The 14,605-nt window shown below is 32.9% G+C and overlaps 1 protein-coding gene across 1 annotated transcript; it reads left to right on the top strand.

Moving 5' to 3' along the window:
- The first annotated feature begins 5,086 nt into the window (after nucleotides 1–5,086).
- On the top strand, nucleotides 5,087–13,531 carry LOC145607665 (acid beta-fructofuranosidase-like). The gene is made up of 7 exons (XM_081663260.1): nucleotides 5,087–5,590; nucleotides 5,748–5,756; nucleotides 8,917–9,770; nucleotides 10,636–10,797; nucleotides 12,442–12,668; nucleotides 12,851–12,938; nucleotides 13,112–13,531. The coding sequence occupies exons 1-7, from the start codon at nucleotides 5,191–5,193 to the stop codon at nucleotides 13,301–13,303; spliced, it is 1,932 nt and encodes a 643-aa protein (XP_081519386.1). The 5' UTR covers nucleotides 5,087–5,190; the 3' UTR covers nucleotides 13,304–13,531.
- Nucleotides 13,532–14,605: the final 1,074 nt, after the last annotated feature.

The following is a 14,605-nucleotide window of genomic DNA, read 5'->3' on the forward strand; positions in this document are numbered from 1 at the left end:
AATTGTGTCGATCTTCTATACTTTATCCTTTTCAATATAATTTCTTCATTATTCTGGTGTTATAGCGATTACATCTAGGTATGTATATTATGTAGGGGTGAGCAAAAATTTAGGGTACCCTGATATGGAACCGAAACCTGTTCGGAACTGCAGGTTCCAAACCCGGAACCTGTTGATCAGGTTCCGGTTCCGAGTAATAAAATTAGGAACCTGTTGCAATAGGTTCCGGTTCCGGGTAATAAAATTTTGGATCTAGAACCTGTAGGGTACATGAAACCGGAACCTATATGGTATTAAATATTCTAGACAATTAGTGTTGGTTTGTTATATTTGAAGTACTATACTAAAGTTGTAAGCTTTTATTGTGATCATCTATTTTAAAATAAATAAATTTGTCACAATTTATCAAGTAACTATTAAGCTTGCTTTGACATACAGGGTACCCTGTTTAGGAACCGGAACCTGCAGGTTCCGGTTCCGGTTCCGAATCCTTAGGAACATGTGCAGGTTCCGGTTCCGGTTCCGAATCCTTAGGAACATGTTGCAACAGGTTCCGGTTCCGGTTCCTATTTATAGGAACCTGTTGCAACAGGTTCCGATTCCGGGTCTTGATATTTTTACAGGGTACCCTGTTACGCTCACCCCTAATATTATGTATGACAATAAATAAACTATATTATCCCTCATTTTTTCATTTCAATACCTTATTCCTATGAATCCTATCTCTCTTCTCGTCCTTCAAAGGGCAGTATTGGCGTACTGCCTCTCTCTTTCTTCTTTATTGTGCAATTATATATAGTAACGGAGAAAGTATTTGCTTTGACAACATAAAATATTGTCATGACAGAGTCTTTTTTGGCTTGATAAATAAGCCAACTAGGCGAAGGTAAAAATAGCAAAATTAAATTTTAATACGGAGTAAATAACATAATTTAACACTTAGACTTTTCCTAAATACTTCACACATGAAAACATGTAGATTCATAGAAGTAGTAGTTAATATAAAAAGTCAATTATGAGTGTCAAAATCAAACAAGAAAGATGATAAAAACAACATACATTATAATGATATAATTAGGAATAAGTAAAAATTAAAAAATTAAACCACCCACATGTGTGGAAGTATTATTGGTATTTTATCTTCAAAGATTTTAGGATTATTAGTGGACCACATGATATTGATGCATCCATATTATCTAGAAAAAATGAATATGACTTACAAGTATACAACTCATTTGTATCGACTGAATCCAAAGAGCTTATCCTTTATACATTCCAAATCATCAAAGAACGAACAAAATAAAAAATTTATGACAATATGTTGTATATTTTTCTTAGTTAGAAGTGTAAAAAGGTATTAGATTTCATTTAAGCTAAGACAAAATTTGTCGCACTTACATTGAAGTAGCATTCGGTAACCCATACTCTTGTGCCCTGGTCTAGTCCGTTGGTTGCAAACTTGCAAATGGGACATGATATGAGTCGCGATATTGGCTTTAACAATTAATCAATTCCGAGTTGATGTTCAATTAATGAAATTGGTGTTTATTTATATTAATTCTTAATGATAATTCGTGATTGATATGTTTATGATTGAATATGACGTGTTTGATTGATAATTTAAAATATATCTTTATTGATAAATGATACGTTTACTGTACTACAATAATTATAAACCATTATTTGAGATTGATCAACAAACTCATTAATGAAATATTGTTGAATGTTGATGTAATTAATTCATTCATTCATTCATTTTATGTAGTATATAATCACGTTTTCATTAAAGGCGGATTTGATGAATGATGATTTTTTTATTTTATTTTTATATTTTTGGAAAGTTGATGAATGATGATAGAAGCACCAATCATCATTACTCCATATTTTGAATATCTATATAACTGAGTATAATATATACACACAACACTCCGTTTTCATAGCAAATGGAGATGGGTTCCAACTACTTTCCAAATTAAGTAACGAAATGTCATTCAAACGCAACTCTATGTATATTATAGTGTTAAAATGACAATCGGGAAGTGTCAAATTTCAATTTTATGCAAGTCAGCTTCAAAACAACTAATTAGTTGCCAAATAATGATATATGTGCCCATATAAATCATCATATATAATTTATTAGAAAATCATATATTGTATATTTGTATTGTATATTTGTCATTTGTGTACATGCATTTGTAGAATGTCTCATTGCCTGCCTAACCTTGTTTGTTACAAGAAGTACTACTTCTATTGAATAATTAATTGGTTAATAACCATTATAATATACAGTTACTAATATAGTAATATTGTATACTTGCTTCCATATCCTAATAGATTGTATAGCTAGGTCGTCTATTTCAATTATTAATAACATCATTCGATTAATTAACATATTACTTGTATATCAAAAATAAAATTGAATATTTCATACTCGTACAAGTCTACAATATTACGTCTTGTCTACGTAATAAAAGTTGTATAGTATTCCGTAGTATATCTAAATCTTATTATTTCGTCCTCTCATAATTAATTTAATCAATTATGTTTGAGACCTTCCATAATTCAATTCACACATGGCCAAATGGGTGAATATATTGAGACATGGCCCCACACAAACCTAGCGACAAATCACTTAAATTTCATCACATCAACAACAATTCTTCTACATAATTGGAGGTGAAGGGATCTTCTTCTTTTAGTCTTTGTCTTGATCTTCCATGTATTATTGTGTTAAATTTTTAATATTATATATATATTGTACTCATATATTATTAATACTCCTTTAATTTTTATTATACGTTATTCCTTCTTCTTGATTTTCTTTTACTGTATGGTTTTAATAATATGTGAAGAAAAAAAAATGAAAAATATAGTCATTTAGATTTTGTTTAGATTCGTCTCGTAACTAAATAGTTGAGCTTGTATATGAAAACGTAAAAGTCAAATTATGAGAACCAAAATAGTAAGGATGTAATAACAACGTTTTTCTTACTAAAAAGTTGTAAGATAATAGTAAATTCACTTTTCATTATCGAGCTAAAGTTTCTCTTAATCTCATGATTACGTGAATCTCCTCTAGATCTCGATCTCACCACTATTAAAACACTATACAAATGTTTATGATGTTATTATTTAAAACCAAATAAATATCACCTCCGATTTTGAAAATTCGACTCACTTAAATTTCATCACTTCAACAACAATTCTTCTACATATAATTGGAGGTGGAGGGATCTTCGATCTTCTTTTATTTTTTGTCTCGATCTTCTATGTATTTTTTTTTTAATATTATCGTATTATCAATACTCCTTTCATTAATTTTAATTAACATTCAGTTTGATCTCCTTGATTGTCTTTTATTGTACGATTATAGTACATGATATGTGATGAACAATATAAAAACTGCAGTCATTTAGATTTTGTTTAGATTAGACTCGTGACAAAATAGTTGAGTTTGTATATTGAAAGCGTAAAAGTCAAATTATGAGAACCAAAATAGTAAGAGTGTAATAACAACGTTTTTCTTATTAAATAGTTGTAAGATTGTAGTAAATTCAATTTTGATTATCTAGCTAAAGTTTCTCTTAATATCATGACTAATGGAATTCCCTCTATATAGGGATGGCAACTGATCGAATTCAGGTCCGAATCCGATTTGTTTTAACTTTCGGATCGTATACTTGGGTTCGAATCCAGATCCGAATCTGACAGACTCGAGTCTGAGTCCGGATCCGACTTACATCTCAAGGGTCTGAATCCTGTCCATTTATTTGGACATCTAAATTGATCCGAGTACCCTTTTTTTTATAAAAAATAAATAAGTGATATACTACTTTTAAATGCTTATATGTCTAATAGTATATTTTTATATCATATTAGTGCAAAATAAATTTTCTAAAAAACCAGAATATTGATCTAAACATTATGTACATGAATATAACCAAGGATGACTTGAGTCGGACTCGAACTCCGTCGGACTTTGCGCAGGGTCCTAGTCCGATCCGCCTCCTATTCGGATTCGGATCTGGATCTATTTTATCGGATTCGGATTCAGACTATATATGTTTAAATGGATTCGAATCGGATCGGATTCGAATCGAACTCGGATTGAATTGTCATCCCTACCTTTGTATATATCTCATTCTCACAACTATTATAAACACTATGCAAATGTTTATACTGTGATTATTAAAAAACAAACAAATATTGTCTCCTTTTTCTGAAAATATCGACTCACTCACTACTTATGCGATTAAAATAAATAAGCTTTGACCACATTTTATGATTCATACGAAATAAATAAATTAACATGTACAATTTAATTAGATTCGCTTATTTATTAATTTTCTAATTATACATATATTACAAAATCTAGTAATGGTCAAAGATGCATATCAACGATTGCCCAAATGCAAAGTGAGTCAATTTTCCCTTCATTAATGTCTAGTGATGGATATCCAAAAACAATAAACTAGGAAGGAATTTGAGGGAAGGAGGTTGTCTATGATGGTTAAAAAGTGGTGCTCAAGTGATGGAAACGACTAGAGACTAGAGAGTGGTGTGGCGGGCAGGAGTGATGGCTATTGCAATTTTGCCTAGGCATTGTAACAAATTAACAACTTTTTCAAAATGATTTTAGTAAAAACTAAAAATTAATTAGAATAATTTTATCATCATATCAAAAACACGTTGCATCAATTCATCATAAGCGGAGATTAATACCGTTAAAGTTCAAATCAAATTCCATATCAAGAGTGAGAATTAATTAATATAGAGTTTTCATTATAAAATCAAACTATCTAAGGATCTGTTCACACTTACTAAATTGAGCTAAACTGAATTAATTGGAGCTGAATTAAATTGATGTGAACTGATTGAAGCTGAATTGATTGAAGCTGATCTAAACTGAACTAAAGTGAACTGAAATTAAACTGAAGTGAACAAGACTTAGGTGAATCTATCGCTAAACCACACCCGACTCGATCACAGAATCACGATAGATCTTTTTGGTTCCCTTTTGGAACATACTCTGGATCTCCCTAACAAATCCATCCTTGACAACTCCTCCACTAACCCTCCTCTCTCCTCCTCCTATTTAAACAACTCTCTCTCCTCTTTTCTTGCTTAATTAAATCAAACACACAATTTCTCTCTCCTCCATCTTTCTCTCTCTAAAACCAGACACTAACAATGGATGCTCTCCACCCTCCTCTAACAGACCTGGAAACCAACCAACCCCTCCTCCAACCCACCCAAACCCGACCCGAACCCGAACCCGAATCCCCAATCCACAAACCCATCAAAGGACTCGCAGTAATCAGCCTATCATGTATGCTAATACTCTCTCTAATGGCGGTCATTTTCAACGGCCAGACTACCCACCTCCCATTGTCGCCGGAAAACCTCCGTACTCCGTCGCCGGAGAAGGTGATTCCGGCGGTTACTTCTAGAGGGAAAATGGAAGGTGTATCGGAAAAAGTTTTTCGATTGCACGAATGTGATGAAGGAGTTTCATTTCCATGGACAAATGATATGCTGATGTGGCAAAGGAGTGGCTACCATTTTCAGCCGGAAAAAAATTGGATGAATGGTTGGTCAATCATTTCTTTCGTCTTTGACTTTTTTTTTGAAGGATAATTTTGCAAGTTATTAAGATAAGTAGAAGAGTTGAACAAATGCTAATTAATTTTTTGTTGTTTATTTGTTTTTTTGGGTGATTGCAATTATTGACGGCGTAAGTAATTCAGATCCTAATGGTGAGTTTTTATTCTCTTTGAACAAGTTATTTGCTTACATTTTTTTTGACAAGTATTTACTTACATTTTTAATTATTTTTTTGGTGACTTAAATGAATATATTGGATTATTTTTTGCTTTGTAGTCGTTCAGGGTGTATTGATAGCCACATATATGTTTCAAAGTAATACGTAGGCTATTACGATTCTTTAATCATCAGTGTAATAAATAGATATAAGATTATAATATAGGAAATGTTTCACAATTTTTATTGACTTGGTAATGTCTATCTTACAAGAGTAATTTACGTAGCTCATTTAAATGTATCAAAATACGTAATTTTGATCTTTTAGTTCATTTAGATTTGGCCAAAGTAGGCATTCAACTAATGGTTAAATAGCTACTTGTAATGGTTATCTAATTAGGGTTTTGAGGAAACTTGTCATTTATGGATGTAAGAGGAAGAGTATTATATACGTATTTGTTTCTAGTATACGTTATGATATTATTCTTCCACGTTTATACAAAAACAATGATTGGTGTAGATGATTTGCCTTATTTGTTGAATTACGGACAAAAAAGCTACGAGTACATTTTCACTTGTAAACAAGGTCAACGTGGTTAAAAAATATACTCGTATATATTATTAGTCAAGTAATCAAGGATGATTAGGCAAGTGTATAAAGTCATTTAGGATGTTAATAATGGTTAAAACTTTTACATTAAGAACTATTTACAATAAAAATATCTAAGAAATGTACTTAGCTAGTAAATCAAGGGTTGTGGTCATACTAGTCCATTTCAATTGAAATAGATTTGAACCGTAAAAAAAAATTACTTTATGTTTAATCACATGTCCCACTACCTAAGTACTGTAAATAGTAGTTAACTAGCCAATTACTAAGCCATAAGATTCACATGATTAAAATTCACCTAATCTTACCAACTATTATTAGTTTTTAATATTATTTTCTATTGTGATATAATTCACGAGGTTGTCCCAAACATCAAATCAACAAATAAAAATAAAAATAAAAATAAATGGTGTGGCTCCAAACACATCACTAATTCTTCCATAACATGATGTGGCCCAATTATTGAAGCTCTTTTCCATAGGTGAGCTAAGCTTGATTATAATAATTTACGTGGAAAATTAGACTAAACATCTAATCATGATGTACCAATCCTAGCGATTTTTGTACTATTAGCAAGTGTAACTCTTCGATTAATAGTAATTAATTTGGAATCTAGCTTGTCATTAAGATAGCTTTGTTAATTTAAGTTCAACTTTGAGTAACTCTTGGTTGATCATTGTATGATTTTGTTTCCTTACTCCTTTTTTTAGGTCATTTTTAATAATTATTAAGGAGTATTATACTTATTAGTTATATAGATCCTTTATTTATTATTGCTAATTAAAATTTGAGGATAAAACCCTTCAATCACATATGTATGTATTAAACATTTCTCGAGCTATAATAGCTTAGTCATCAATGACTATAACAATGCTCAATGATAATAAATTATGCGTGGTAATAAGATGATACAATTCAAAGACAATTTAATACCAGTTAACTAGCTAAGCGTTGTCATAGTCATTGATAACTAAAGGTATTTTGGTTGAGAGTTTTCCCATCAAATGTGCAAGTACATTAGTAGTGAAGAAAATTGGAGTAAATTTAAAATATTTTAGGTGGGTTAGATGTGAAACTGAACTCAAAAGAAAATTAGAAAGAATTAATAGTATACTCTAAACATACAAATTAATATGAGACGTTTGCAAAGAGTCAAAGACTACATGATGTAGTATGGAAACATCATCATAATGGCTTTTTGGCATGATTCATGTTTTATAATGTAGGGCTAAGATCCAATAATAACTTTCTTGACTTAAGTTGTAGACAAATAGGCATAAAGTGCAAATCTATCACAAAAGAAATACAATTATGCAAGTGTTAATTAAGTACACTCTCTACTGATTTTTTTAATTAGAAAGTGTGGCTATTAAAGATTCAAAGTTACGAGTAAATAACTTTGTGTTTTCTTTTATTTTTATTTTTACCCCAGTTTAATAGTAATAAAAAAGTTGTGGACCAATAAAAAAATGTGATGGTTAGCTTTATTTAATTTTTTCTGCTATAAGTTCGGAGGTTTGGGACCCATCTTGTTTTCTTTACCAGTTGGTTGGACAGGCTTTGCTCATAGAGTAGTGAATGAACACACTAGAACTATGCAATACCACATTACCACATATGTATTTTTTTTATTTTTATATTTTTGTAATCATGTACTGCAAAAAATTAAATTTTGAAGATTAGATTTTAGAAAAAAAGGGATACATGCTATTACGTTAGTTAGTAATTAGATTGTATAGATAAACCTAATTTCATCTACTGGGAACGCGACCCCCCATCCCCACGGGGGAGAAGCTTACAAAAAATCTATTTAGTAGACTTCATTTCAAAAAGACAGAAGATTAAAGTCTTTTTGAAATTATCGCGTACTAATTTTTCTTTGCTACTCCGGTATTTCCTTATTTCTGAAATTAACTCGTAAGTAAAATAAATAAGCTCTTTGATTGTGATGGAGAGAAAAATACAACAAGTGCATAAGTAGTATTTGGTAGATATTAAATATTATTTCTCTCTTGACTATTGTTTGGCATAATCTGATGTTTGTGAAATATCCTCAATACTTCTCTCATCATCTTCATGATATATGTGGATATGTTATTTGGTAATTGGTAACTAGACTAATAGAGGACATAGCATTGAATGGTTAGTATGAGAAACCCATATCACTGATCTTACTACAGACATAGAATGAAAGGGACAGAACTTCATACTTGCATTTTATTCACATGGCTTAATTTCTCAGCCATAGAATCTTTGATCAACAATAATTTTGACTTTTTAATAATTGCCATCTACTCTTTTTAGGATTACTTGTATTAAATTTATAATTATGTGATTCATGCATAGCATGTTTAATTAATTAAGAATCTCAAAAGGAGCATATGGATTATAAATTACTGTGTTTGGTTAGCAAATTGCGTTTCTTAGGAAAGAAATAGTTTGCCTAGATTCCTTACGTAAGTGATTTTTTTATTTTTTTTGTGTCAATCAGACATCTATTTTACGAGATCCTATACTCAAACGAACAATTGTGTAATGTATTTCAGGACCATTGTATCACAAAGGATACTACCATCTATTTTACCAATACAATCCAGATTCAGCTGTGTGGGGCAACATTACATGGGGACATGCAGTTTCAACAGACCTAATTCACTGGAAATACCTCCCAATTTCCATGGTACCTGATCAATGGTATGATATCAACGGTGTATGGACAGGTTCAGCTACATTTTTGCCAGATGGCAACATCATGATGCTCTACACTGGTGATACTGATCAATTTGTGCAAGTCCAAAATCTAGCCTACCCTGCCAACTTATCTGACCCCCTCCTCCTTGACTGGGTCAAGTATTCTGGAAATCCTGTTTTGACCCCGCCTGAGGGTATTGGGGCTAAGGACTTTAGGGACCCGACAACTGCGTGGTTGGGACCCAATGGAGTATGGAGGTTCATAATTGGGTCAAAAAAGGGTAAAACCGGTATTTCACTAGTTTATAAGACTAAGGATTTCAAGTCTTATGAGCTTGAGGGTAACCTACATGGGGTGCCAGATACGGGTATGTGGGAATGTGTTGATTTTTTCCCGGTGTCAACCACGGGCAAAAACGGGCTTGATACCTCGGCTTATGGGCCGGGTTTGAAGCATTTTTTAAAGGCTAGCTTGGATGATAATAAGCAGGATTATTATGCTTTGGGTACATATGATATGGATACTCAAACTTGGACACCCGATAACCCGGAAATGGATGTGGGTCGTGGATTGAGATTGGATTATGGGAAGTATTATGCATCTAAGTCATTCTTTGACCAGAAGATGCAGAGGAGGATTTTGTGGGGTTGGGTTGGAGAGACTGATACTGAGGCTGATGATTTGTTGAAGGGATGGGCTTCTTTGCAGGTACCACACTTACTACTCCTTTATCTTGCATGTGCTCTTGCCATATGCATATTTACATGATCATTTTAGATACTCGTGTCCGATTATCTTACCTATCTATGTTCGACTTTTTATATAACTTTATTTATTCCGAATTGAAATCGATACACCTAAATACTCCACATTATTATATAACTAATATATAAAAGGATTGTATATTTCATGAGTAGCTAATGAATACGAAGTAATTAATAAGCTTGAATTGTCTGAATAGACCTAAAACTCAACTAAATGACTCGTTACCATATTTAAAACCTAGCATCACCTCTAGAGAGATACACTTAATAATATGTGGAAGATAATGCATGTTAATATTTGCAGCAAAAGTTGTTGAACCTAACCCTTTCAAATATAACTGCAATCACATTTATTAGGTTTTGATTATGGAGGATCATGTATTTGAGACCTACTTTTGTTTACTCATGATTCATGTGAGTAATAGTAGCATTATCAATTATGTAAAGCAAATTAAATGTACAGCTGTTATGCTTATCTAGCAAAGAAATGAAACAGTAAAGCCAATGTCACTGTGGTGACATAGGCAACCCCTGTTACAGTGTTATTTTATCACACAAAAATTCCTCCATTCTTTTATGATACAATATATTTGAATATTTAAAATTTCACGCTTGACAAGACATGACTACTCGTACAACATTTGTTAGTCGTTAAAAAATTTTAAATCATAATATTATACTTAGATTCATGATAGGTTTATTATTGTATTGAAACCGATAGATTTTCTTTTAAGTAGTTCTTATGCAAAATACTTCCTCTATTCCCGAAAGTTTGACTCAAATCCTACAATTATTTGAAAATTTTTCAGACAGTTCCAAGGGTTGTAACCTATGATGCAAAGACTGGAACCAACATTATTCAATGGCCAGTAAAGGAAATAGAATCATTGAGAACAGACAACACAGTGTATGATAACCTTGTGTTAAAACCAGGATCTACCATTAACCTTAACATAACCTCTGCTGCACAGGTACTTTTCTTCCTCTACAAACATACTTAACTGCTTCTTTGACAGTAATTAGTATGTCGAAAACTCGAAATCAATCAATCAATCAATCAATCAATCAAAGCCTTAATCCCAAAAGTGGGGTCGGCTAACATGAACCAAATTTGATTATTCCGTGTAGTCATCAACATAAATCTTTCTCCTCCATCCCTTACGATCCAAAACTTCATCCTCACGTAAATCCATGCACTTCATATCCTTCCTCACTCCTTCCAACCAAGTCATCTTTGGTCTCCCTCTTCCTCGTTTAATCCCTCCATGGTCCCACTCTTCCACTCTTCGCACCGGTGCACCCTCGGGTCTCCGTCTTACATGTCCAAACCAACGCAGACGATTTTCCCTTAATTTATCTACAATGCCCGCCACACCTACTTTCTTGCGAATAACCTCATTTCTGATTCTATCTCTTAAAGTGTTTCCACACATCCACCTTAACATGCGCATTTCCGTAACCTCCATCTTTTTAATATGCTCTTTCTTAGAAGCCCAACATTCTGTACCATAGAGCAACACTGGTCTTATGGCAGTCCTGTAGAATTTTCCCTTCAACTTTAAGGGAATGCTGCGGTCGCATAGCACTCCCGTGGCCGCTCTCCATTTAAGCCACCCTGACTTAATCCTGTGGGTCACGTCTTGATCAATGTCACCATTCTTCTGGATGATCGACCCTAGGTACTTAAAACATTCATTCATGGTCAAATCCTTTCCATCCAAACTCACCACTTCATTGCTTGTCCCCCTCTGAGTGCCAAAACGACATACCAAATATTCAGTCTTACTCCGACTTAGCTTAAACCCTCTAGATTCCAACCTTTGCCTCCATTGCTCCAACTTGACATTAACCCCATCCTTAGTCTCATCCACCAAAACGATATCATCTGCGAACAGCATACACCATGGAACCTCATCTTGAATTGGTCTAGTTAATTCGTCTAGAACCGTTGCAAAAAGAAAAGGGCTTAATGCAGACCCTTGATGCAATCCGATTGTAATAGGGAAATCTTTTGTCAACCCTCCGCATGTCCTCACATTTGTTGACACATCCCGATACATATCCTTAACTAGGTCTACATACCTTCGTGGGATACCTTTCTTCAACATTGCCCACCAAAGTATCTCTCTTGGCACCTTGTCATATGCCTTCTCTAAATCAATAAAGACCATATGAAGATCTTTCTTCTTTACCCTATAAAACTCCATCATTTGTCTTATCAAATGGATTGCCTCCATAGTAGATCTCCCAGGCATAAAACCAAATTGGTTATCTGAAATGCTTGTGCATGCCCTCAACCTTTGTTCAATCACCCTTTCCCACAACTTCATAGTATGGCTCATAAGCTTAATTCCTCGATAGTTAGAACAATCTTGAGCGTCTCCTTTGTTTTTATAAACCGGGACCAAGGTGCTCTTCCTCCAATCTTGTGGGATCCTTGTAGCCGTCCATATCTTGTTGAAAAGGTTTGTTAACCAATCAATACCAATCTTACCCAAACACCTCCACACCTCTATCGGTACCCCATCAGGGCCAATCGAAAACTCGAAATCACTAATCAAATATGGAAATTTCAACTAACTTTGAGCTACCCTTGTTTTTGATGATGATGATAGTTGGATGTAAGTGCTGAATTTGTGGTAGATCAAGAGGCTTTGAAATCAACAGTAGGAGATGATGTGATCAACAACTGCAGTGCTGCAGCTGTTAGACAGGCTTTGGGCCCATTTGGGCTTTTGGTTTTGGCTGATGAATCTCTTTCTGAGTTCACTCCTGTTTACTTTTACATTGCTAAGGCTTCTGATGGATCTGTTAAGAATTGGTTCTGCACTGATCAATCAAGGTACGTACATGTCTTCTTTTTAGACGCGTTTTATTTACCTGAGTTTATTAGGTGCACTTAAAAGCATATGCTCGACATATTTAAAGAGACCATGACAAAATTTTCATGTTACACCAAATAGAACTGCTCATTTAATTTAACAATCAATTCATTAATTTTCTTACTATCATTTCGCCGTGTAGGTCATCTAAGGCTTCCGGTGTAGACAAGCAGATCTACGGAGGGTCAGTACCAGTTCTAGAGGGTGAAAAATACAGCATGCGATTACTTGTAAGTTAACCTCTTCATACTTAAATTTGGCAAACTTATTAGGTGGTTATACAACATTGAAATCGCGTTTTTAGATGGTTGTACAACATTGAAATCGCGTTTATAATATTGAATAAGGCCATGAATTACATGGTGGTTTTGAACTATCTAATTGTTTTGAATTTTATTGTTAGGTTGATCATTCAATAGTAGAAGCCTTTGGGCAAGGAGGGAGGACATGTATAGCCTCTAGAATATACCCAACAAAGGCAATCAACGGGATGGCACGAGTTTTCGTCTTCAACAATGCTACTGATTCGAGTGTTACGGCTTCTATCAAGATTTGGAAATTAAAATCAGCTAATATTGGTCCTTACAAATTTTGATCATTGAATATATGTATGAATATGATCCGATTTTTTGTATAATTTATATCACATTTTGCCAAGGGAGGAAGCTAAATAAAGGGGAAAGTTGTCTAAAAGTTGTGGGGAAGTCAAGTGTTGTATTGATTAAGTTGCATCATAATATATGGTTCTTAATTCATGAGGCAAAATGTAAACTTTTGTTGGATAAAAGGCTAAAAGCAATAAAATTATAAAAGCAATTGATGACATGATGAGAAATTGAGAATTGCCCAACTATGACAATTAGTCAAATATGACATGATTCATAGCTTTAACAAGTGTATGAACTCTAAATTATAATCGAATATGTTTCCGGCCATTTTTCGCAAGTAATTTTTTATAGGAAATGTGCTTCCGTTTCCTACTCCATGTAAAATATGGTATGTATTAGATATTAGGACATTATCTGTTACCTTAAGTCCTTAGTTAGAAAATGGTTAAATACATTCAAATCTTATGACTCATAAATCGTAATATAAGTTGGCATTAAGTCGTGTTGAGCTATACATTGTGCCATATTATGTTGAATGCTAACAAGGCAATGGACTATGAGGAAGCCGCCCACACCGAATAGCCGGATGGCCCTTTATGTCATTTGAAACAAGCTCGATGTGCATGTCTAAATTTGCGTAGTATATATATATAAAAGGAAGACTCATGTAAGAAACCTCCACTATATAAGAACCCAATCTTATATAAGAACCAATCTCAGCCCTTTATTAGTTTTGATCTAACCATCTAAAATGATCCTTTAGTAATGACATTTCTGTAATTTTGAGAATTTCGTATTTAGAACATAGAAAAAAAAAATTTAGAACATAAGTAGAAAAAATTTAGAACATAAGCTGAAAATTTTAGAACATAAGAAAAATAATTTAAAAGATAGCAAAGTTTAGAACATAAACAACCAAAAAAGTTAGAACATAAGAAATATAATTTAGAACATAAGTTGAAAAAAATAATCGTAGCATAGGTAAAAATTAATAACATAATCTGAAAAAAATAATTTAGAACATAGAAAATATTTAGAACATAAGCTGAAAAAATAATTTAGAACATAGGAACAAATTTAGAATATAATCTAAAAATAATTTAGAACATTAAAAAAAATTGGAATATAAGTAGAAAAAATTTAGAATATAGGAAAAACTTTAGAACATAAGCTGAAAAAAAAATTTAGAACATAAAAAAAAAAATTTAGAACATAAGCTGAAAAAAATAATTTAGAACATAGGAACAAATTTAAAACATAATCTAAAAAACAATTTAGAACATTGGAAA

This window comes from Chenopodium album, chromosome 23 (genome assembly GCF_948465745.1).
Source record: "Chenopodium album chromosome 23, dcCheAlbu1.1, whole genome shotgun sequence".
Classification (NCBI taxonomy): domain Eukaryota; kingdom Viridiplantae; phylum Streptophyta; class Magnoliopsida; order Caryophyllales; family Amaranthaceae; genus Chenopodium; species Chenopodium album.

Coding starts and splice junctions, on each gene's coding strand:
- LOC145607665 (XM_081663260.1), top strand. CDS start 5,191: ATGGATGCTCTCCACCCTCCTCTAACAGACCTGGAAACCAACCAACCC. Junction 9,771..10,635: donor AGGGATGGGCTTCTTTGCAG/GTACCACACTTA, acceptor AAAATTTTTCAG/ACAGTTCCAAGGGTTGTAAC. Junction 12,669..12,850: donor TTCTGCACTGATCAATCAAG/GTACGTACATGT, acceptor TTCGCCGTGTAG/GTCATCTAAGGCTTCCGGTG.